Raw genomic sequence first — 24,314 nt, forward strand, 5'->3', positions numbered from 1 at the left:
TAGAGGCAGGTGAATCTCTGTGAGTTTGAGACCAGCCTGGTCTACAAGAGCTAGTTCCAGGACAGGCTCCAAAGCCACAGAGAAACCCTGTCTCGAAAAACCAAAAAAAAAAAAAAAAAAGATAATGTCTGAATTAAATGAATGAGATTTAGTTAACAATAAACATATCCTAATATCTTGAAGAGACCCTTGATGACCATAAAGTTTGGCGTAGAGCCAAAGCATGTGGGGGCATCCTGGAACATGGGAGAAAGAAGGGGACATGTGATAAGGAGTGGTCCTGAGGGTGAGGGTTAGGGTTAGAATACCAGCTATAGAAATCACAGCACTGGATTTAACTAGGTTACCCTACAGTTACTGGCCTGAATAGATATGGAAAGTAATTTTATCTTCCTTCTGCCCAGTAGTGAGTGTGTGAGATGGCAGTATCTTCATCTTTCTACAAGACAATAATCAAGTTGAATCCACACTCATCATAGCACACCAGTTGGAAAGCACTGATCGGCACTGAACATGCATCTTCCTTCCCCACCTACTCTCTGACCTCCACAGAGTCTTCCCATGAAAGTAAAATGCAAAAGTACAACCAAAGGTTTTTTATTATATATCTGCAAGATTTCGAACCATGAACTGTACAGAAAAACCTGAAATAAGGGCAAGGAGATGAATGAAAAAGTTAGAAAACCAGAATAACAACTCTGATGCAGAATGGTGAAGAGAGCACCGGCTTGCTGGATGAATTGTTTTTCATCCATCGTCATGATGAGCTTCATCATAAACTCAGGAAGCTGCCTTCTTACTGCTTGAATTTGCAAACAAAAGGTAATTCCCCATCACAGTGATGGTCTCCCCACTTCAGAAACCCTAGAGAGAGGAAACATATTGGCTCTTGTGTCTACCATGGTGGGGAAAATTCAGAAGCAGTACTAGTTTCAGAAGCCTTTATTTCAGCTTCACCCATTCCCCAGTGCAGTGGCAAGAAACATTAACGTTTGAGGAACATAAATTCATACTGAATTCCCTCGTTTAGGAGGATAGCCAGAAGGTCAGACTCAGTTGGAGAGGAGAAGCTTGGATAAGATTATGTAAAGGTGGTATTTCTGTTTTTTTTACCTGAGGTTGCTGTCAGACTCCCACAGTGACCATGGTTTACAACAGAAGAAGGATTTCCATCCCAGTTAAAGTAACTCAGCACGTCAGAGTTACTCCACTCCCATCCACCTCCTTTGGGTTCTTTACCCTGCACAGTAGAAGTGTGAAGATAAAGTACATTAGTGCTTCATGTATTTGGCCCATTCCACTGTGCTGTCCAGGTACTTTTTCACATGGAGGTTCTGATTTAACTTCTATCTTCCACAGGCGTCTCTTTGCCAATAATAACAAGAACTGTCGAACTAGATTAACAAGGTGCCTGGCCCACAATGATTAGAATACATTTCAGAAGTGCTTCTGAATCTCACAGTATCTTCCCTATAAACAACAAAAGTGAGAGGTAGGGAGGTTACTCCTCAGCAGAGTACCCAAGATTGGCTTCCAGCATCCATATAGTAGCTTACAAACATCTACAACTCCAGTTTTAAGGGATCTGAAGTCATTTTCTGACCTCCAGAAGCATCAGGCATGTAGATGGCACACACAAATATACTCAGGGAAAACATACAAATAAATAATCCTAATTTTTAAAGCATAATTATAAATCTTATCTCAATTCACAATGCTTTCAGAACTCTTTGTGAAGACTGCTTGAAAACCAAAGAACTTACTTACTATTTGACTTTCTTAAAGGAAAATGGAAAAGCTAACGACAGGCAGAGAAATTAAGCTGAAGACTGGAACTCTCCATAGCCCTTCACTCTGGAATTCCAAAAATTTCTTTACTAATGTTACCCAACATCTGAGGGCTAGGTCCTCCATATACATGGACCAGAGACTAAGAACTGGGCTTGGGAGACATTACCTTTTGCAGATGAAATAGTGAAAAAGATAGAATCTTACCATTGTGGGATCATGGAGTCCAATCCAGATTTTTTTGCAGTTATTCACTCTGCCATTCACCAGGGAAGACACAAAGGAAGCCTCGGCTCCACTAAGAATGGACACAAGGTGTCCAGAGGGTCTCTTCTGGCAGGTCAGCTATGTGAGGGGAAGAATGACAGAGATTGAGACTTCATTGATCAGTGGTGTGGTATATAAGGTATATATTATGGGTAGAAAGGTTACATAAAGGAAAGAACAGTCATTCTGATCCCTACGGGATCATGGAAACTTGAGGCCTCTTCTGTCATCAAGTCATACTTTATGCTGTTATCTTCAACCTTTCCGCACTCACATTTGCTTGATACCAAGATTTGGGTGTCATAACCAGGGCATAACAGTGGGAGTGATAGGACTTGGAGCCCATGAGGCAGCTAATACGTGGAGAGGGCAATTCCTTCTGGGAGTCTTCACCTAGGAGTTAGAGACATATAGAGAGGGAAGAATGAGATGGAGAGTGGGAGTTGGATTGCAAGATCAACTTAAGAGAATGTTTATTAATCCTATTTTTTTTTTGAGTCGTGGCTGTAGTCATGACAGTGATAGCCTCTATTAATGCTTTGTCTAGATCTACAAGGATGCACTGGACCCCATTCCTATTTTTCTATCGCCTGTAATGAAATGAGGAATCCATATTTCCCTCTTCCTCTGAAAACTCCTCAGGAAGCCGTTGCTGATTCTCAGAATCCTATGCTCTGTGAGGCTTGCTGTTCTATCATATCTTCTCCTGAGTTATGAGAGGTGAACCCTGCAAGGCCCTCATCATCTTTCAGCTCCCACTTACCTGTCTTTTAGAGATCTGGGACGGTTTGTCAGGGAAGAGATGACTGTGCTTTTATAACAGGATTTGGGGGGGGCAGCAAAATGAGTGAGTGAGTGATTATGCGGGTCAGGGTAGTGGGTAGTGCTTGGTAAGCATTCAGAAATTCCCAGCAAAAACACAGGTCTCTTCCTGGAAACTACACAATGGACCATTTCTCATTAGCAAACCTGCTCTGTTATCAGGTGCAGGGGATGTTTGAAATTCTGCCTTGTATCCTATACCAGACACTGTCTTCTCCAAAACTTTAGTGAAGCTAACTTATAGCCTCATAATCACATGCTACAGAGATTTAAGTAATTTTGCAATACATACATACATACTTACATACATACACGAAGTATACGACCAAGAAGAAATCATTTACTACATATAGTGACTTACTTTTTCTGTTCTACCATATCAGCTTAAAGTCTTTATTTTCCAATATGGCTATAGCTATTTCTACCCACTTCTGCATTCTATTTTCTTAGAATATCTTTCCCACATCGTCCCTTACAGTCTGTGTTTCTCAACCTGTATGAGGTTTATGAGGCATACCTGTATGCAGGTAATATGTTACAGAATCTTGCTTTTTAGTATAGTCATCAAAAATATTTCACCTACATTCTCTTTTACTCTTTATCATTTACATCTAGGGTTATTACTGAGAAGTATGTGATTATTCCTGTCACTTTGTTGATAGTTCTTGCTGCTTTTAGTATTCTGTGCCCATTGATTCCAATTCTAACCATTTGATCATGATCATTCACTATATTGAAATCGGTTGGTTTCTTCGTATTTCTCATTGGTTTGCCTATTAATATACTTTCCCATGTTGTCACAAATGTGCTTGTTTTTCTTCCTCTTCTGCGAATATTATTCTCATACCTCTATTCATCAGTGATAGTTTAGTAGACATAAATTTCTTTAGTGTTTTTTATTGTTATATCTTTTTTTCTTTTAAACATAAAGCATGACCCTCATACATATATTTATTTTTAGTGATGATTATTTTCTTTCAGGAACTAATACCATTCCATGCTCTTATGAACCCTGTAATTTCTGCTGAGAAGTCAGTTTTGTACATGACTAAGCCCTTGTTTCTTGTAGATTTTCACTTTTGTTATTGTTGGTTACCTTTGACTAGATTAGTTTTAGAGGTTCTTGGTCAATCATTACTGTAAGTAACAAACTTTTCATCAAATGTAATAAACAATTGAGTATTTCATTAGAGAAATAAAAGATTAAACTAGAAGTTTTTAGTTTGTAACATTTTCTTCAAAGTGAAGAATCAGTGTGGACTTTCTCCAACAAGGTCTGGGAAAACTCAGCCTCAGCAGAAATAATAAACGATCTTTAGGATGCAAGAAAATGATAGAGGTCTCACAACCCACATCTGGTTAAAGAGAAGGCATGGAAAAGGAACCAAATACTGTGGGGTTTGTATTTTAGTAAAACCTAAAGATAATATTTACTGAAAAGAAGATCGGTGAATTAAAGAGGACACTTCACACAGATGGCAGAACATAGAATGAACTATCTCAGAATTGTTTTTCCTGACTTTTTAAAATTAGAACTGAACTAAGAACATAACATTCTTATTTTTTTCAGAGTGTTTCTATGTAGTCCAACTGTCCTGGAGTTCTTCTTACCTAAGGCACCTAAGTGCTAGGATGACATACATGGCTCCCCATGCCTTTTTAAATGTTATATGTGAGTGGTGTGGGTGTGGTTCTGAGTTATTATATTTATCATTATTTTTGTTTGATGAGAAACAGAAGACTCTTCTCTCAAAGGGTTTCTTACATTTTATACTTTGATGTTTATACCCACAAGTTGTAACAATCTATTTTATTTCATGCATTTATGAAATAAGTACTCTTTGTTGATCAGGGTCCTTAAACTGTCTGATTTCAAGACTCTTGTAGCCTTGAAGAAATGTTTGGGTCTTTACTCAGTGATACTAAGCCAAGTCCAGTATGCCCAAGATCCTGGTGAAAGACCCCATACCACAGATAGGGCAAAACTCTAAAACCTTAAGGCTAGGAATGTAAATTAGTCATCCAGTATTTTCTGGCATGTACAAGGCTCTGATTTACTTGTCAATATCTCAAAGCAAAAGAGAGATTCAAAAACTCTTGTTGCCTGTAAAGTAAATATATAGAGAGGTAGATAAATAGATAGGTAGAAAGGTAGATAAATGATAGACAGATAGATAGATGATGGAGGGTCATCTTTCTATCTGTTGCTTTCATTGGTTAATTAATAAAGAAACTGCTTGGCCTCTGATAGGGTAGAATTTAGATAGGTGGAGCAAACAAAACAAAATGCTGAAAAAAAAGAAAGCCGAGTCAGTGAGTCACCATGATTCTCCCACTCCAGACAAACACAAGTTAAGATCTTTCCTGGTAAGCCAGCTCATGGTGCTACACAAAATATTAAAAATGGGTTAAATCAATATGTAAGAGCTAGCCAATAAGAGGCTGGAACTAATGGGCCAAGGAATGTTTAAAAAAATACAGTTTCTATGTAATTATTTCGGGTAAAGCTAGCCGGGTGGCAGGACGCAGTCCCGCTGCCGCTCCTATTTCAACAGAGTGGCCCCCCAAAACTGCTTGGCCCTCATAGGTTAAAACATAGGTGGGTGGAGTAAACAAAACAAAATGCTGGGAGAAAGAAAAAGTGAGTTCAGAGTCGATAGCTCTCCTCTCTGGGACAGATGCGATAAAGCTCCGACCCAGGATGGACTTAGGCTAAAATCTTCCCAGTAAGCGCATCTTGAGGTGCTACACACATTATTAAAAATGGGCTAGTCCAGGTGCAAGAGTTAGCCAAAAAGAGGCTAAATATAATGGGCCAAACAGTGTTTAAAAGAATACAGTTTGTGTGTTGTTATTTCGGGACAAAAGCTAGCCAGGCGACCAGGAGCTGGGGCAGCAGAAACACAGCCCGCAGTTCCTTCAACAGATAGATACATAAATAGAAAAATAGATAGGCAGCCAGCCAGATATATCAGAACAAAAGGCCTAACATATAATATAATTGACAATCAGAATTCTTGGGACATTAGTTTCAGGACCCCTATAGTCACCAAAATCCAAAGATGTTTAAGTACTTTATATAAAATTGCATAGTATGTTCACATAACTTTTTTGTATTCCTGTGCACGCTTTAAACAATCTCTAGGTTACTTATAAAACCTAAAAATGTAAGTACTACATAAATATTGGTTATGCTATAATATTTAAAGGTGATAGTAGCATGAATTATAATTGCTTCTAATAATAAAATCCCTGAGTTAGATATTAGAATGTGAAAACTGAAAAAATCAGAGAAACAGAGAAGTCGACCACTAATTCTTACCTCTATGAAATCCTCAGGTTGAATGGGTTATCCTATCCCTATGAATCTTTAGATTGAATGGGTAATCCTTTCTCTAGGAATCTTCAAACTGAATGCTTTGAGCTTCTGTCTCCCCCTGCCTTAAATTCCTTTGTCTGCCCAGCCATTTCTCTTCCTGTCTATTCCTAGTGTTAGGATTAAAGGCCTGTGACTTCCAAGTACTGGGATTGAAAGTGTGAGCCCCACCACCTGGTTGTGTTTCAGTTTGAAGCTACGTCAGTCTAGTGCAACCCAGAGCGGCCTTGAACTCACAAAGATCCATCTGTCTCTGCCTCCTGAGTGGTGGGATTAAAGGTGTGTGCCACCACTGCCTACCATCTATGGATAACTAGTGGCTCACTCCACACTCTGATACTCAGACAACTTATTAAATATCGCCACAGATAATGACAACAAATATTCTGTATGCTTAGAAATGATGAAAATTTAAAAGTGTTTTACCCACCATCGACTGAATTTGTATGTGAAGAACTTCTGGAATTAAAGAAATTACTCTTCTTTATAGATAGATGAAAAGCAATAGACTGTAAAATGACAAGTTTTAAAATATTTGCTAATTATTGCTTTGAAACATCTGAATAAATTTCCCATATATGAATCACTGAACTTTCTGTGTTGATTTAAATAAATGCATGAAAATCATGACTTTCAAAGCAACTGCATAACAGTTTGTCTTAGACAACACTTCTACAGAGTTTCAACATCAAGCTCCTGACACCATCACACAGACTGAGGAAGTATGTCTTTAATGGCAGATCTTTACCACAGTTAGTCTATGGGCTCATCAAGCTTGAAGGCATTTAGAAGAGATAATGTCTTTTGCCTGATGCAAATGTGTAGCTGTAGTTGGAACAGAGTGATGATTTGGACTTACTTAACATTAAAGAATTACATTTTAGCCATCCTTTCTTTGCCTCTATGAATAAAAATATCAGCACATTGGAAACAGCTAATAACATTTAGCATATATAATATAGAAAGTAGGATGCTGGAGAGATGGCTGAGGAGTTAGCAACAAATATAGTTCATAACTATCTGTAACCAGATAATATAATGCCCTCTTCTGGTCATCTTGGGCACCTGCATGCCCACAATTATACCGACACAAAGATACACACACTCACATACACTCACATGGACAGATGCATGCACATAGTTAAAAAATAAATCTTTCAAATAAAAGAAAACTGGAATCGTTTTGAAAGAGTCTTTAAAACCCTGTGAGTATAGGATCAATGTTAGTATACTATTCTGAGGTATAATCCTAAGGTGAAAATCCAAACTCTCCAGCAAACTCTCTCTCAGTATTCACACATAGCTAGGAATCAAATCTATTCACCTATGAAAAAAAAATCCTGGCTACAATGTAGAGTCAGTGGTTGCATTAAACTTTAGGTCCTGTTGGAAAGTTGAAGTAGCCATTTGAACCAGAAATTTTACTTTTTCTTAAATATTTGTTCTCCATCACTCAACAAAGCTTATTTGGCTTTGTTTTGATTTTCAAGACTGGTTTCTCTGTAGCTTTGGGGCCTGACCTGGAACAAGCTCTTGTAGACCAGTCTGGCCCTGAATTCACCAAGATCTACCTCTCTATATTTTCTGAGTGCTGGGATTAAAGGAATGTGCCACCACAGCCTGGCTAACAAATTAAGTTTTAACACACCAAATATTGCCCTTTCTTAAATCTTATTAGATAGGACTAAAATGGAAGAAGTCAGTTCTTCAGTACAATTGAAAATGTATTCCTGATTATATAGAAATATACACATTTCCTTAAAAAAAACTAAATTTAATTTTTATAAATTGTGATTCTTTTTATAAAGCTGCATATTCCGCAGCATGAGACTGCCTGTGTTTGCTTAAGTTTTGCAGAACTTGACATCTGGCAAGATTTTAAACTTGACCTGCATTTGAGGACAGAGCTGGTCTAACAGGAAAGGAGCCACATGTGTGGCAGTTCCCAGTCTTTGCCATAAAAAGTTCTGCATTGTTACTGGAAACCTCCTTGCATCCATGCCAAGCACTAGCTACCTCAGTTACCCTCATAAGCCCTCTTCACTTTGGTGCCCCTCCCTCAGATCTTGTAATAAAAGCGTGGTCATCTCTGTCCTGACAAGCCATCCAAGATCTCTGTAAGATGGTGAACTGGAGTTTAAAGATGAGAGAGATTGATAGGGATTCACCTCTCACACTGTGGGAGAAGGTGTAGAAAGTTCTCTGACTCCAGAAGGCAATGTTCTGAAACTCTGCCGAGCTGGGAGATAAGGGTAAATATAGGCTTTCCATTTTGCTCCAGAACAGGAGAGGGATCAAACCCAAATGAGTGCTTCCTTTCAGACCTGGACAAACAAGAAAGAAAAAGGTCATGGTCACTTTTCACATTCTTTATGACCACACTCCCTTCAGTGACTTATTCCTTCTCCCTCAAAGATATCATGATGTCTCCCAAGACCCTCTGTAGCATGTCCTGCATGCTGCTTTCCTGCCTGATGTTCCTTTTAGGGTTCAAGGAAAACTTGTTCTACATCTAGCATGGGGTTCCACATGAGTATTCAGAGGCAAGAAGAAGAAAAAAGGCTCTCGAGAGTCTCATGTGTTAAGTAGGAGGAGTATCTTTACAGGAAATCTTCCTCATCCTGCCTCCCTCTGGAACATCTGAGGAGGTGGGATATAACAAGGTGCTTCATTGTTATGGAAAGAAAGTTTTACCATGTTGTCAGAAGACTCAATTTTATGTTGACAGATTTTAAAAAGGAAAGTATAAATGTCAAGAATGAACTCTACAGAAGGAGACAGAGGACAGAGGATGAACCCCACAGCCTGTCATCTCAGTTATGGGAAAAAAATAAAAGACCGTTAAATGCAGGAAGGGTGAAATAAAGTCATGCATTTCCTCAGGAAGAAGTCTCTAAATTAAGAACCTAAAGTTGGGAATATGATAGCTCAGTCAATGAAGTGCTTGTTAAGCAAACATGAGATTGCAAGTTGAACACTCAGAGCCCATGTAAATTGAACCTGACAGGGTAGGGTGCATGATTTTAATCCAAATGCTGGCGGAAAGGATATAGAAATATCTAAGGGGAATCACTGTATTGTCACTTGTAGTAATAAGAGCGGCGGGGCTGCGTCCCCGGCACCCGGCTGCCCACATGGCTTTACCCAAAATAATTACATGGAAACTGTATTCTTTTAAACACTGCTTGGCCCATTAGCTCTAGCCTCTTACTGGCTAGCTCTCATATCTAGATTAACCCATTTCTAATAATCTGTGTAGCACCACGATCTGGTGACTTACCAGGGAGATCTTAACCTGCGTCTGTGTCTGGTGGGTGAATCATGGCGACTCACTAACTCGGCTTCTTTCTCCCAGCATTCTGTTCTGTTTACTCCACCCACCTAAGGGTTGGTCTATCAAATGGACCTAGGCAGTTTCTTTATTAATTAACCAATGAAAGCAACAGATTAATACAAGACCCACCTCCATCAGTCACTTGGGGCCATAAATTTTGCTATAGTGACAATCCAGTGATTGTCTAAAAAATACAGTATAAATAGGGACTGTGAATGAAACTTGAGACTGACCTCTGCCATTTGTCTACATGCTCATGTATACTCCTGCAAAAACAATTCCCCAATACACACACAGAGAGAGAGAGAGAGAGAGAGAGAGAGAGAGAGAGAGAGAGAGAGAGAGAGAGAGAGAGAGAAAGAGAGAGAGAGAGAGAGAGAGAGAATTCACAGCCTGAGAACTAGGGAAATGGTAAGAGAGGAAAGTCAGGATTACAGTGAAAATTTTATATGAGGTTTAAAAAACAATTTCTACGCTGACCTCCTTTCTCTAAGCACCGATATTTTACTCACTCCATCACTGTCTATATCTTCCTCTAAACCAGGTGAAGAATCCCCAAAGAAACCACCTGGTCCATTTATTGGCTGTCCCCCAAGGCTCTTAGGCCTATGGCTTCTATTGCTATTCACTGATTTTCATAGCACAGATCTAGACTAATGCAAAATTGAGTGATGACAAACAGGGCTGGGATCAACAGAAGAAACTATTTCTGGGTTAAGAGGAGTGTTGGATTTCAACCTCCATGGTTTAGTTTAATCCTTCAGCTCTTTTCTACCATTTCCGAGTGGGCTTTTAATATCTTTTCCATTCTGTCCTTCAAGCAGCTACTCTGCCAGATGCATTTCTCAGGACACCTGGCATTTCTTCTCAGTACAGGTGAAACTACCTTCGTGTCTTCCATGGTGAAGAATATTTTGACCATCTACCAACAGATCTGGACTGTATTCCATGATCCCATACAAGTGTAATCCTATCTTTGCCTTGCTTTTTCCACCTAGTGACTTTTATCTTGGTGGAAGACTTCTTGTGACTTCCCAGAAAAAAGAAATGAATCATAGGTCTCCAACACTGGGTGGCATTAGAGCAAGAGAAATATCAGCTGAAGAACTGAGCTTTGTAGAAGTCTCAGGTTTCACATGAAGTTTGTATGTCTGCTACTGACTTTTTCTAAGTTCTCATGTGAGACCTTGGAAGATGTTTTCATCAGTCTCAGGGAGTCTGAATATATGATTGTTGGGAAATGCTGGGGAATGAAGCGTTATATATTTTCTCTTTATAGAATTGAATTTTGCTCATTTGTTTCTGAAGAAATCTCAAATGTACCACCAGTTGTACTTATCAAGGACAGATAAATTTCTGTAATCCCAATTTTATTCCATAGTTTCTGGGGTTTGTAAATAGAACTGAGGAATTCTGGAATATTCCACCAGAAGACTCTTTGCAGCTGGGTATGATCATACCAAGCAGCAGGCTAAGCAGGCAATCAGGTGTTTCAGTGAAGGTACCATGGAAACAGAGTACTAATGAATCTTTATCACCTACTGCTTTCCGCTTTAAAGGGTACATTACCCAATGGAAGTGGATGGAAGTGGAGCAGCTCTGATGTGCTGACCTATTATCATGGGAAGAAGAACCCCTCTGGTGTTACAGACTGTGGCTACTGTGTGCCTTTTTCTCTGGTCACAGGTAAGACAGGGAAGAGTAGCCTCTGACTAAACCCATCTTCCCACATCCAGTTTGACCTCCTGGGCATGATTCAGAACTGCGAAATACAGTGTTGACTTGAGATCTTCCATCTTCTATCATGGTTCACTGCGTCTCCTTCCCTTGGAGATGCAATCATGTTGAGCATGCAGAAAGATGTCTAAGTCCAGAGCAGAGATTGAGTTGTTCTTCTTTGAGTTCACAGATTCACCTGCCCCATTCACTTTACTTCTTGTCTCTCCACAAGTTATCAGAAGTGACGAGATTATAATTGTGAAATGCTATTTACCTATGTCAGGAAATTCAAGGGTTAAGGCAGTTCTAATTTCAACAACTTGAAAATACTCTGAAGCTCACATGGACAAGTGAGCAACTATGATGATTCACTAAGAAAGAGCAAGTTTTACCTACACACCCACACCAAATCCCTCATCTCATCCCTGCTGTTCTTCCATCAAAATATTCTCTGGGGACTGTAACCTGAAAACTCAGAGAACAGCAATAAAATATAGTCAACACCGTGTGCTATTGTGTTATTGTGCTCCATTTTTGCAGGAAGTCATGCAGAGTAGTTATAGAAGGAACTTCTGGGAATCAGTACATCCCAGTTCTAACCACTGTTGCTAGGAAATGGTGTCTAACGATGTGCCTACTGGTACACTGTGGTTCAAGTGTGGACAGTGCTTATGAAAGTTGATGTTGTGAATGCATGAAGGCATTGCCCTCTCTTAACACTGACTGTCCAAGCATACCCTTCATGTTGGGACACATGGAATCTGATGCTATTTCAACATTCTTTCTCAAATACTTTCTTTGAGGCATAACTTTTAGCAAAATGCAATCTACCTTGAACAAACTTTTATAGAAAAAACTTGCCATAAATGTACAGGGAAAGAGTCTTGGGCCTTTTTACTCCATTTTCAACACAATGACAAAATTTTAAATGAGTATCAGAATGCAAGTTAAGAGGAGAAGAAAGAAAAAGAAGATAATTGAAATTATAAGGAAAGAGAAAAGCAAGTAAGAGAAAAGAAAAAAAAGCAAATTAAAAAAGGGACATTAAATAGAGCCCACAAGAGAAAAAATAGTAAAATGTTGGTTTGTTTTCTTCAACATTAAGGTCCACAAATAGCCTAGGAAAGGTCTATACAGATGAGATCATCAACAAATTATAAAAATATCAATAAAAATAAAAATTTCCTTCATGTCAAAGTGCTTGAGTTCAATGAGTCAGAGTAACTATTCTAGCCGATTTTCCCTGTACTTCTTGAGCCATGTGTCATCAACAGCCAACTTTGAGTGCTCTCTGCTTTCACACTGTTCTTAGGAAGTGGCTTTCAGGTGACCAGTGCTAGTGACCTTTGACTGGAAGTGGTCTGAATATGTCTCATCTTTATTGTATATTAAAGCAATTTTCCCACAAAACAAAGCTCCGAACATAAGGATTCTCTCCAGAGATCATAGCTCTGCCTATACATGTTAGAATTTTCCAGAAATTCTTTTAATACAGTAGGTACCTCATAGCTCTTCCAGTTACTCACTATTGTTATGCCCTGGATCCATCTTATAAAGACATCTTTTTTAAAGGTGGATGTGGTAGCATATGTCTGTAATCTCAGAATTGGGGAAACAAAGAATGATGGATCTCAACTATCAGGACTGAATTCAAGAGTCCCAGGCTGCTGAGACACCCCATATTATGAAACAGGTAGAGAGAACCTGAGGACGAACACTTCCTAGACACCCTAAAAACACCAGCATGATCCCTGATGCATGTGTACATGCACACTCACATACAAAAAACAATCAATAAAATATAAATACTAGTGTTTGTGTGGTCTATTTTCCAGGCCAAGACTGACAAAGGCATGTCTTGGCTTTCTCCATTACAGAAGAAACGGGAAATATAAAGGAGGAGGAAGTGGGATAAATACTTTGCCCAAGCTGTGGGAAAAGCTAAGTGTTTTTAAGGCTGAATTCAAAGGATTATTTTCCCCTCCATCTGACAGGTCTTGGAGAAGTAATACTTGACTTTTATCATTAAAACCTGAAGACTACTGTGAGAAAAACATTCCCATGGGAATATTTGGGACCCCCTAGAAATGGAGACTACAGGAGTATCTTCTTCTCACCAAGGAGCCACACTTAGCCTAGAGCTGTTCTCCCAACATTTTTTTTTTTTTTTTTTTTTTTTTTTTTTTAGTTTTTGAAGGAGAAAGCTATGCCCTTGGTTCTGAAAATACAAGGAAACAGATTTTCCCTACTGTTTCTATTCTTTCATTAGCCCAAAAAGAATTAGTTAAAGTACTCTCAGATTTTCTCTTTTGCTTTTTGGAAAGAGGGTAAGAAGGTTCTAGTCTTTATGACTGCACTATTATGTTAACTTCATTTTTTTTACCATATTCAGCAAAGATTACCATTCATATAGATTGCATTATTTAGTGTTAGAATTCAAAGATGATTATTAAACTGTTGAAAACATCAGTTATCACTCCTCATCTGGGGCACTGACTATGAGGGAAGGTAATGCCTTCCTATAGTCACAGTACAACCCTCAATGAGCATGATCTACATTTTTAGTTACAGTGCAGTGGTAAGCAAGCACCATTAGGCACTGTCTGGACAGACAGAACTGAGATGCAATCATCAGTTATCTCCTCTGCCATCCGGACAAACTTTATTTGTAATTTGCTTAAATGTTTTCAGTCTCCATGTTCATATCTTTGCAGAGTTTGGGTCTGTTTCTTATTTTTGAATTATTTGTTTATTGTTTTTAAAGTGATAGATGAAAAAAGGTGGCTAGAAAGGTGGGGATGATCTGGGAGGAGTTGAGAGAGGAGATGAGTGATCAGAATATATTGTATAGAAAAAAAAATCAATTAAAAATGGTGCACACAGCCAGCAAGATGGCTTGGTAGGTTAAAGTTTCCTTTCTCCAATCTGATGACCTGAGTTGGTTTGCCCTTATTCCCAGGGGAATCACTAAAAGTAGCTGGATGAAGTGGCTCACATCAATAAACTCAGTACTCCTATGAAGCAAAGAAGTTAGGACAATTACCCTGACCCTTGTGAGTTTACTATGTGGCAAAAAACAAGAGAAACCTTCTCTCAAAAGATAGAAGCCAAGAACTGATTCCCAAAAGTTACCCTCTGATCTCCACCGTCAAGTTGTGGTCTTTACACATCCATATTCACACACATACATAACAGTGATGATAAATAATATTTTAATGAAACACATAAACTCAAAGTTTGACTAAAGTTTTATTATTGTTCTCTGAGACTTGAGACCACCCTAATCTATATAGACATGACTGAGACAGCATCTAAAAAGAGCAGATGTGGGATTTGATGTGAACTATGGTTTAGGTGATGCTCTTTATATTTGTACCCTTGTCTATGGTGAGCTTCAAGACAAATGCAAGCTGTTTATTTTTGGATAAGTTTATCCACTGAATTTGCAGACATAGGGGAGCTTCACATCACAGGTATTATCTCTCCATTTCAGAAATCCTGGAAAGAGAAAAGAGGTTAAATAATTGAGGATATGGATCTTGAGAAGATAATGAAGAAATGCCTCAATCTGTGGCTTCAGTTTAAAAGTTACTCCCTCATGCTCTCCAGTGGTACAATCCAAATGAAGGAGATAACCAAACAGCCAATAAGGAAGATTAGAACAAAACCACATTTCATTTCCTAGCTCAGAGGTACCCAGAAATGTGAGAAGATGGGTATACCTCTAGGTGAGGTGGATCTTACCTGAAGCTTTTGACAAAGTGCCACAAAAACCACGATCTAAGGCAGTGGATGGATTCCTCTCCCAGTTAAGGTAATTCATGACATCACTGTTACTCCACTCCCATCCGCCTCCATTGGGTTGTTCACCCTGATAACAAGGGAACCAGATATAAGTTAGGGTCCTGAAAGCTCTACATGTATGAAAACTTCAGTGAAACTCTGGATTCCCTCCCAACCTCCACAACTCAGTCGATCATATTTTTCAAGAACATAGCATTAGAATTATTGCTGCCTTCATTTCTACTTATATATCCAGAAACTACAGATAAAATTAGGACACAATGAAATTTATTTGAAATGTAAATGGTAGTAAATCAGCAATTTCCTCTAAAATGGAAGTAGGATGTTATTCTACAAAGAGAAAATATAGTATGTCACTTTAGTCTATATTTCTTCATAATACTGTATGCAGGCCCCCTGAAACCAACAGTGAATTCTCCCAAGGTCTCTTATTATTATTATTATTATTAAAAATTTCCACCTCCCTCCATCCAGGTCTAGGAAGGTGAGCATCCAAACAGACTAGACTCCAACAAAGCCAGTACATGCAGTAGAATCCAAACCCAGTGCCATTGTCCTTGGCTTCTCAGTCAGCTCTCATTGACTGCCACGTTCAGAGAGTCCAGTTTGATCACATGCTCAATCAGTCCCAGTCCAGCTGGCCTTGGTGAGCTCCCATTAGATCAACCACACCGTCTCAGGGGGTGGGTGCACCCCTCACGGTCCTGACTTCCTCTCCCAAGGCCTCTTGTGAGACCATTCTAAAAGTCAGTCAGAGTCACATGAACTTCATCTGAAATCTAGGAATCCTAATAGAGTTCAGCTCTACAAGAGACCCTGATGGTTTCCCTTGTTTCAGTGTTACCCCGTGTCTGACCTCTGTGCCTTTTAGGACTCTTTCTGGGGAGTCTCAGCAAGTGTGTCTATGTGATAATGACATGTGAGAGTAAACAGAGAAGAGGAAATCGTACCAGTGTGGGATCATGGAGCCCAATCCAGACGTATGAATAGCTGTTCCCTGTGCTCTTCACCAAAGAAGACACGAAGGAAGCCTCAGCTCCAGTGAGAACTGACACAAGGTGCCCTGAGGGCCTCTTTTGGCAGGCCAGCTGCATGAGGAACAGAATCAAAAGGAGTTTTAGGCTTCACTGGATAATGACAAGGCAGAGGTAAGTGAGGGGACAGGCTATATTGAAAGTCAACTATTCATCTCAGACACAAAGGACTAGAGAAAATAGAACACAACACCCCCCATGACCCACATGTACTTTCCACATCCCAGCACTCACTTCTGCATCGAACCAGGTCTGTGGTATCCGAAACAAGGCATAGCAGTAGGAGCCATAAGCCCTGGAACCTTGGGGACAACTAATCCGTGGTGATGGCGCTTCCTTCGGGGAATCTTCACCTGGGGTGGAGTAAGATGAATATAGCCATTGGGTGAAAAGAAAAGTGGAACTTAGTTGGGTTGGTCAAAATATGGCTGCTTTTGTAAACTATTTCTTGGAAGGAAGTCAAAATCAAGTCTGTGTAGTCTTTGAGACTTTTTATAATGTGCAAACCTAGTAAATGATGCAACCTTGCTTTCCTCTTTCTTATTAAAAATTAGTTCATGACTCCACCAAATCTAGGCCTAACTTCCATTGCCTACTCTTCTTTTCCCATGGAGTTCATGGTTTATCATCATTTCTATCCTTTCATGCTTCCAATATAAATTATAGCATCATGACAAAATGATAAATCCTATTATTCCACTGGTGATAGACCACCATGATACCTTCTACAACCAATGCCCTGGGGGATGCAAGATGATGGAACTGTCACAACGGTTTTCCAATATGGATATCCCTCATTATTCCTTATGAGACTTTCCTCTGCTTACTGACTCTAAACACTCCCAGGAAGTCAGTGCTAGAGACAGAGAAGTCTTACCTTGAACCTGAGAAAAGAGCATCAGGAAGGAGAGCAGCATCCAGGACATGCTGGTGAGTGCTATGCGAGACAGCATCTTGCCTGTGAGGAATGAACAATCAGAGTCACTCCAGGTGGTGTGGATAGAGAAGGCGGGCCGAAAAGACCAGCACTCTCCTTCTTTTGCTAGTTCTGCAGTGATACACTAATTTTGTCCTATCTCCCCCTGTAGTCCAGAAATCCATATTTTCTTCTTGCTCTGAGAGTTTCATAGGTAGCCTTTCCTGAGTCATAAAGCTTTGTGTGATGTGAGAGCAAAAACCAAAGAACACCTTCTTCTAGTGAGAGGTGAACCCTGCAAGGTTCTCATCATCTTCCAGCTTTTACTTACCTATCTTGCAGAGAGATCTGGGATGGTTTGTCAGGGCAGAGATGGCTGTACTTTTATAACAGGATTTGAGGGAGGAGCACCAAAGTGAATAACTGGAATGCTTATGCAGGTTAGGATGGTGGGTAGTGCTTGGCATGAACTAAGGGGGTTCCCAGAAAGAGCAGGAGGATCTTCCTGGCAAAGATGGAGAATTTTCACAATTACCTCCTTCCTGTTAGCAGCACTGCTTTACCCTGGGAGTGAGTGAAGTTTAACCTTCCACACCCTTTACTAGATACTCTGTTCCAGGAAACAGAAATTAACTACAGCAGCATTGGAACATAAATTATGCTGTGACATAAATTTTAGATATTATTACATGAGCAGTTAAGGAAAATAAAGTGCTAGTTAAGGAAAATAAACGTAAGAGTGTAATAAAATCAATATGGAAAAATCTCACTAGTGCATGCATTTCTTTACACCTGTCTAAAATACTTAAGACAAATTAGCAAGAATTCAGTGAATTAGACAATTTAAGTGAAAATTAATTGATTGAAAATGATAAATTCATGAAATACAGACTTAAATATGCTGATAAAGTTTTATATCAGTGTGTAAAATCAGCTTTCAATAAATCAGCATTCTTGTTAGAAACTTAAGAAAAACCAGCTGAACAAATATATATATATACTTCTCTGAGGTTAGTTCATTGTACTTTAGTCTGGCAATTTGTTACCTACCTTGGGGACCATCCACAGAGTGGGATCTCAGATTCACTGGGATCATGTAGACTCTTTCACAGTAGTTGTATGAGTCTATTCTTCATTTCATATTCAGTGTATAAGGGTGGTTTTCACAGATACCAAAGAAATGATCTAGTGTGTTAGCTTTGATTAATGTAGAGTTATTAGCCTTCATCCTTCCCACTTATATACTTTTAAGTAGGAAATGGCAATTGGCAATCAGGTCCAGCAATCCAAGATACTCAATGGGCTAAGTCAGAATTGAAATTCTAAGGTTAAAACATAAGTTCAAGGAATCTTATTCAAGAGCCTACCTCAAAGCAGAAAATAAGGATAGGTCATTGGATGTAAGCTGATGGTAGAATATTTGCCTCCCATGTGCAATGCCTTGTTTTCCATCCATAGTAGCACATATACACAATAAAAATTTCATCACTTTCACATACTCTTTTACTTAATTAAACAGAGAAATAGTTAACTGAAATTTTAACACTTGTGTTTAAATGTTTTAATAATCTTTATGACTAAATAGAAAATCTTCATATCGAAGTACAGTGATTGCTTTCTAGAAAAAAAAACAGTTGTAACACAGATATAACTATGTCATTCACAGGCTTATTTTTGGTATGGTACATTGCTTCTTACATGAAAAGCAAGTTGACAAATTTCAGTTGTCAGCCATGTATGCACAACTTATTAACATATCTAAAGTGACCAATACAAATTAGTAAACAAATATTTGAAAATGCCCCACATAAATAATAACAATTCGTAAGGAAAAAGGAATTTGGATTGCTTGATAATGTTTAGGAATGAAAGAAAGCTCTGTGGTCAGAGCAGTTTATAAATTTTTGATGAGTATGTAGCAGCTATTTTAAAGGAAAAGAAAAATGAGAAATAGGTTTTATGTTATAACACGGAGATACCCTCTACTGTTTCTCCAGCAATTTAATACAAGAAAAATACAGAAGTCCTAATGCATGAAGAGTGTCTCTAGATCAATGTTGGCTCCTAGTTTAAACAAAAGAGGAAGCATTAATTATGAGACAGGTTGTACACACTCTTCTCTTTAATCCCTTAACACATTGCCATGATTTCTTTCACTCATTATTTTGCTATAATCATCCAAAAGCCTGTCACATCATTCCTTTAAAAATGTTTATACTATTGAAAGTAGGAAAATAATTGTATCTTCTCCATATAATTAAAACATTTTTTGAAATAGCTGTGTACCTCGACTTTTGCCACACCTCTTCACCCTGGACACTTTAACATTTCTGGTAGGACACATTTGATGGAAATCAATTCTGAAAAGCTTTGCCACACGAAGTCTTTATTTCTCCATTGAAAATAGTATTTAAGTCAATAAAATTCTATTTTGTTTGTATTTGTCTCTTCTGGCAGTAAATTTACTAGCTTATTCTACTTAATTGTGCTTCTGAAAGTCTTATTTGATTATTTTATTTCTTTTATATGCAATCTACGCCCAAAATGACTGGCTTCTTTCAGGATTTTTCAATCTATTCTTGGTAATCTGCATATTGAATATTATGCATTCAAATTAAGCTTGTGTTATCAATCTTACTTGTTTTCTCTGGTATTATTGGATCTAGTAAGTGCTCTTCATCATTGATTTAGAATAGTGTGGAATTGTATTTCCTCCAATATTTCTTCTGCCCCCTTGTCCTTCTCCTCTCTTCTTAATATTCTTATTGTCTATAAGTTTTATTTTCATCCTATAGTCTTTGCATGTGATGATCCATGTTTTTATCATATTATCTCATTATGTTTTCAACTCAGATAATGTTACTAAATCCATAAGGCTACTAGCTCTTTATAAAATATATTTAGTTGGCTGGTAAAATAGTTGTTTTTTATTTTTCTTCCTATGCTTTATTTATAGAAATGCTCTTTGATCCTTTCCTAGAACTTGCCTCTCTGTGTATATATCATACAATATTTATTGGACATAGTATATTTTTTCTATTACATCCTTTATCAAATGATTCAACGGTTACTTTGTTTCTTCCCACTGCCAGAGGAAGGAGAGGTTGTTCTTGGCTCTTCCTCATCATAACTTGCTGGGTCCTTGTTAGGAAGTATAAAGTTCCATGAGAGTGTTATGGGTTCACCAAGAAGTGCAGATTACAAGCATTTCCTACCCTTGATGATTTACATTATAAATTCAGGAATTTCTAAAATTCTCATTAAATCTTCCTAACAGATTGTAACAGTAAAGGTTGCACAAAATAAGCAGAAACTAAAAGTTTTTGGTGTTTCTGCAAATACCAAACAACATTTTTTGGTCACTTCCATTCTCTAATTAGCCTAAAGAAAATATATTCATTTAGAGAATTTTCAGATATTTTCCCTTAGAGTAAGGATGTAATAATTTCCAAGGCTTCTTATATCAACACTAACTATATGTCTGAGTCACATTTTACAAATATCTCCTTCCAAGGTAGATTGGAAGTGAAAGAAGAAAATGACTTTTCACGGAATGGATAATGTTTTTGCCTCCTCATGACATAGCCTTGCATGAGCTGGCTCCACACTCTACACAGTTAAATGGTAAGCCTGTATCATTAGGCATTTCCTCTTATACCTGGATGGAATGTAAGAGTACTCTTGAGTTCACAGTTAACGTCTTCTAGAGAACCTTATTGTAAAAAAAAAAAAAAATACAACACAAAAGCACAGGGTATGAATTAAAAGGTTTATTATTGTTCTCTGAGAACTCAATTCATCACACACAGAGAGGAAACAGAAGAATGGGGAGAAGGAGGGTGGGAGAAGGCAGAATGTTAATCAGATTTGTGAGTCTTCATTCTAGTTCCTTTCTTTATGACAAGATTACTGAAAAATTTTAGTTGTTGGTTCTTCATCTTCCTAACGTCATATGTGTAGATACCTCACACCTGTCCTCATCTCCCCACTTCAAAAATCCTAGAGAGAGAACACATAAAGTGTATGTGGAGGCTGACCTTGTGAATCCTGTAAAGCTGCATCTCTCACTCTGGTCAAGTTCCTGGCAAAGGCCTGAAGATAGAAAAAAGGAGATGGGGACATGAGAAAGAAAGGAGATGATAAGATGAGATAAAACAATCAGCAAGGCATTTCACAGGTTTAGGAAAATTCCCAATGTCAAGACCTAGAAATGGGGTGGGGGAAATGAAAAACTCAATTCACAGATAGTTTCTGTTTCTCATCTGGGCTTTTTGACAGACTCCCATAACAATCGTGTTCTGAGGCAATGGAAAGGATCCTCTCCTCATTGATGTAACTCGGTATATTGGATGTTAGTCCTTTCTCATCTACCTCCATTGGTTCTTGGCCCAGTGAAGGAGGGAGTCATTAAAAGAGAATGGCCATTAAGCTCTATGTTCATGATGCCTTTAGCCGGAAAACTGGGTTCTCATTTCACCTTCACAGATTTTAGTTTGCTCATTCATATACTGCTAACAGACAGTTTATAAACTATTCTCTCTGAATTCCTTGCTCCATTTGGCAGATCCAAGGAAAGTTGCTATAAATACTTAGAAGCCATTAAAATTTATGTCTCAGTTTAAATAAAATATATTCTCTCTATGTATGAGTTTCTTTGCACCTGGAAAAGTAATATCTAATGTTAAAGAGAAATAATAGATCTTATCTCTATATGGAGTTCACTGGGAACCCCAAATGCAGCCACTAAAGCTTAAAGTAGAGATTTATTTTATTTTATTTTATTTTTTTATGATTGAAAAAATTTCCACATCCTCCCCCCTCCCATTTCCTTCCTCCTCCCCCCATTCCTCTCCCCCTATCCCCACTCCTTTCCCCCTCCCTCTCCAGTCCGAAGAGCAGTCAGGCTTCCCTGCCCTGTGGGAAGTCCAAGGTCCACCCCGCTCCATCTAGGTCTAGGAAGGTGAGCATATAAACAGGCTAGGCTCCCCACAAAGCCAGTACATGCAGTAGGATCAAAACCCAGTGTCATTGTCCTTGGCTTCTCATCAACCCTCATTGCCAGCCATGTTCAGAGAGTCCGGTTTTATCCCATGCTTTTTCAGTCCCAGTCCAGCTGCCGTTGGTGAGCTCTCAATAGATCAATCCCACTGTCTCAGTAGGTGGGTGCATTAATCGTGGTCCTGACTTCCTTGCTCATGTTCTCCCTCCTTCTGCTCCTCATTTGGACCTTGGGAGCTCAGTCTGGTGCTCCAATGTGGGTATCTGTCACTATCTCCATCCATCGCCAGATGAAGGTTCTATGGTGATATGCAAGATATTCATCAGTATGGCTATAGGATAGGACCATTTCAGGTTCCCTCTCCTCAGCTGCCCAAGGACCTAACTGGGGACATCTCCCTGGACATCTGGGAGCCCCTCTAGATTCAAGTCTCTTGCCAACCCTAAGATGGCTCCCTTAATTAGGATATATACTTCCATGCTCCCATATTCACCCTTCCTTTATCCCAACCATCCCATTCCCCTAAGCTCCCCCCATCCTCCCCTTCTCACTTTTCTCTCCTCATTTCCCCTTGCCCTCATCCATCCCACCCCAAGTTCTCAATTTTTGCCCGGCAATCTTGTCTACTTCCCATATCCAGGAGGATAACTGTATGTTTTTCTTTGGGTTCACCTTCTTATTTAGCTTCTCTAGGATCACAAATTATAGGCTCGATGTCCTTTATTTATAGCTAGAAACCAATTATCAATGAGTACATCCCATGTTCATCTTTTTGAGTCTGGGTTACCTCACTCAGGATAGTGTTTTCTATTTCCATCCATTTGCATGCAAAATTCAAGATGTTATTGTTTTTTACCACTGAGTAGTACTCTAATATGTATATATTCCACACTTTCTTCATCCATTCTTCCATTGAAGGGCATGGCTATTACAAATAATGCTGTTATGAACATAGTTCAACACATGCTTTTATAGTATGATAGGGCATCTCTTGGGTATATTCCCAAGAGTGGTATTGCTGGATCCTGGGGTAGGTTGATCTTGAATTTCCTGAGAAACCACCACACTGATTTCCAAAGTGGTTCAAATGTGTTGGGAGTTGGTCACATGATTCTTCACTATGGAAAGCAGGGAGTCTTAGCTTCACTGAGCATAGACAAGACATGTTCCCAGGGGCTTCAAGATGAGAAAAAGTGACCTCTCCTGGTAAATAGCAGGGAAAACATAGGTAAAGGAAGGGGGTTAGAAGAAAAAATGGGGTATTCATGCTCATTCCCTATTAAGCACAGAAACAAACAAACAAACATAAAACACTTTGGCCTGTGATTGACAAGCACTTTCCATAGTTGCCTAGCACCACCATAGACACAATGCCAACCCTCAACATATGCATCAAATTGAGATATTGGTGTCCTAAACAAAGTATAGCAGTAGGAATCATACCCCTTGGGGCCATTGAGGCAGTTGGTGTATGGAGAGGACATCTACTTCTGAGAGTCTTCACCTAGAATGTGAGGAGATAAATACAGGGATGATCTAATGGAAAGTGGACATTAGGTGGAGATGTAAATTTGGAAAATATTTATGGGGTTTGTCTTTTATGATTGTTTCTAAAATATTGACAATCTCTCACTATTTCTCTTTCAGCTATTTCTGTTCATTAAAAGTATTTACTTTATTAGAAAGTCTTTATTTTACCCTTCTACCTCATTCTAGGGCTAAAAGTTGTCACAGCTGCATTCACTGTTCCACCTCTTTCACACTGTGTCACTTTGATCCACCCACTGATATAAATTAGAAGTTGCTGATTATGGTCCACTATGCGAATTCTCATTGTTGGTGATATGGAAGAAGATAAGATGTGGGAGATACTGCACACAGTTTTCTTGTGTGGAAGATTCCTTGTCATTGCCACATGAGAATCTCAAGAACCTTCCTCTGCTTCTTGGATCTGAACATCCTCAATGTTCACAATGATGCTAGCTGAGAGTCTAACATTGTCCCTGAAAAAAAAAGGAGTATAAATAAGAGAACCATCATTGAGAACATGTTGGGGATGGAATACAGTATAATGCCTATGAGGAGACAATCAGTCACTAAAATGAAAGTGATCAGAAAAAAGACATCCAAACCCCACTTCCTCTGCCTATTGCCTGTGTTCAATCTCCTTCCTCTTGGTCCCTTTTACTTTTTGTAACATCAGTAGAGTATTTACACTCTCTGCTTCCACTGAGAAATCCCAGGAGTTGTTGAGT

The 24,314-nt window shown here is 38.8% G+C and overlaps 3 protein-coding genes across 3 annotated transcripts; 1 reads left to right on the forward strand and 2 right to left on the reverse strand.

Moving 5' to 3' along the window:
* Positions 1–796: 796 nt before the first annotated feature.
* LOC130873956 (regenerating islet-derived protein 3-alpha-like) lies at positions 797–8,524 on the reverse strand. The gene is made up of 5 exons (XM_057769044.1): positions 8,422–8,524; positions 2,330–2,448; positions 1,996–2,133; positions 1,114–1,240; positions 797–864 (listed from the first exon to the last, which is right to left on the reverse strand). The coding sequence occupies exons 1-5, from the start codon at positions 8,522–8,524 to the stop codon at positions 797–799; spliced, it is 555 nt and encodes a 184-aa protein (XP_057625027.1).
* A 149-nt stretch (positions 8,525–8,673) lies between these two features.
* LOC130874062 (pancreatic beta cell growth factor-like) lies at positions 8,674–11,605 on the forward strand. Its single transcript, XM_057769097.1, is given in 4 exon segments — positions 8,674–8,741; positions 10,339–10,549; positions 11,147–11,273; positions 11,490–11,605. Coding segments are annotated over 4 exon segments (522 nt in total).
* A 3,131-nt stretch (positions 11,606–14,736) lies between these two features.
* LOC130883468 (regenerating islet-derived protein 3-beta-like) lies at positions 14,737–17,097 on the reverse strand. Its single transcript, XM_057783910.1, has 5 exons — positions 17,022–17,097; positions 16,379–16,497; positions 16,061–16,198; positions 15,051–15,177; positions 14,737–14,804 (listed from the first exon to the last, which is right to left on the reverse strand). Exons 1-5 carry the CDS (start codon positions 17,095–17,097, stop codon positions 14,737–14,739), a joined length of 528 nt encoding a protein of 175 aa, XP_057639893.1.
* Between the last annotated feature and the right edge of the window lie 7,217 nt (positions 17,098–24,314).

Source organism: Chionomys nivalis, chromosome 1, assembly GCF_950005125.1.
Source record: "Chionomys nivalis chromosome 1, mChiNiv1.1, whole genome shotgun sequence".
Classification (NCBI taxonomy): domain Eukaryota; kingdom Metazoa; phylum Chordata; class Mammalia; order Rodentia; family Cricetidae; genus Chionomys; species Chionomys nivalis.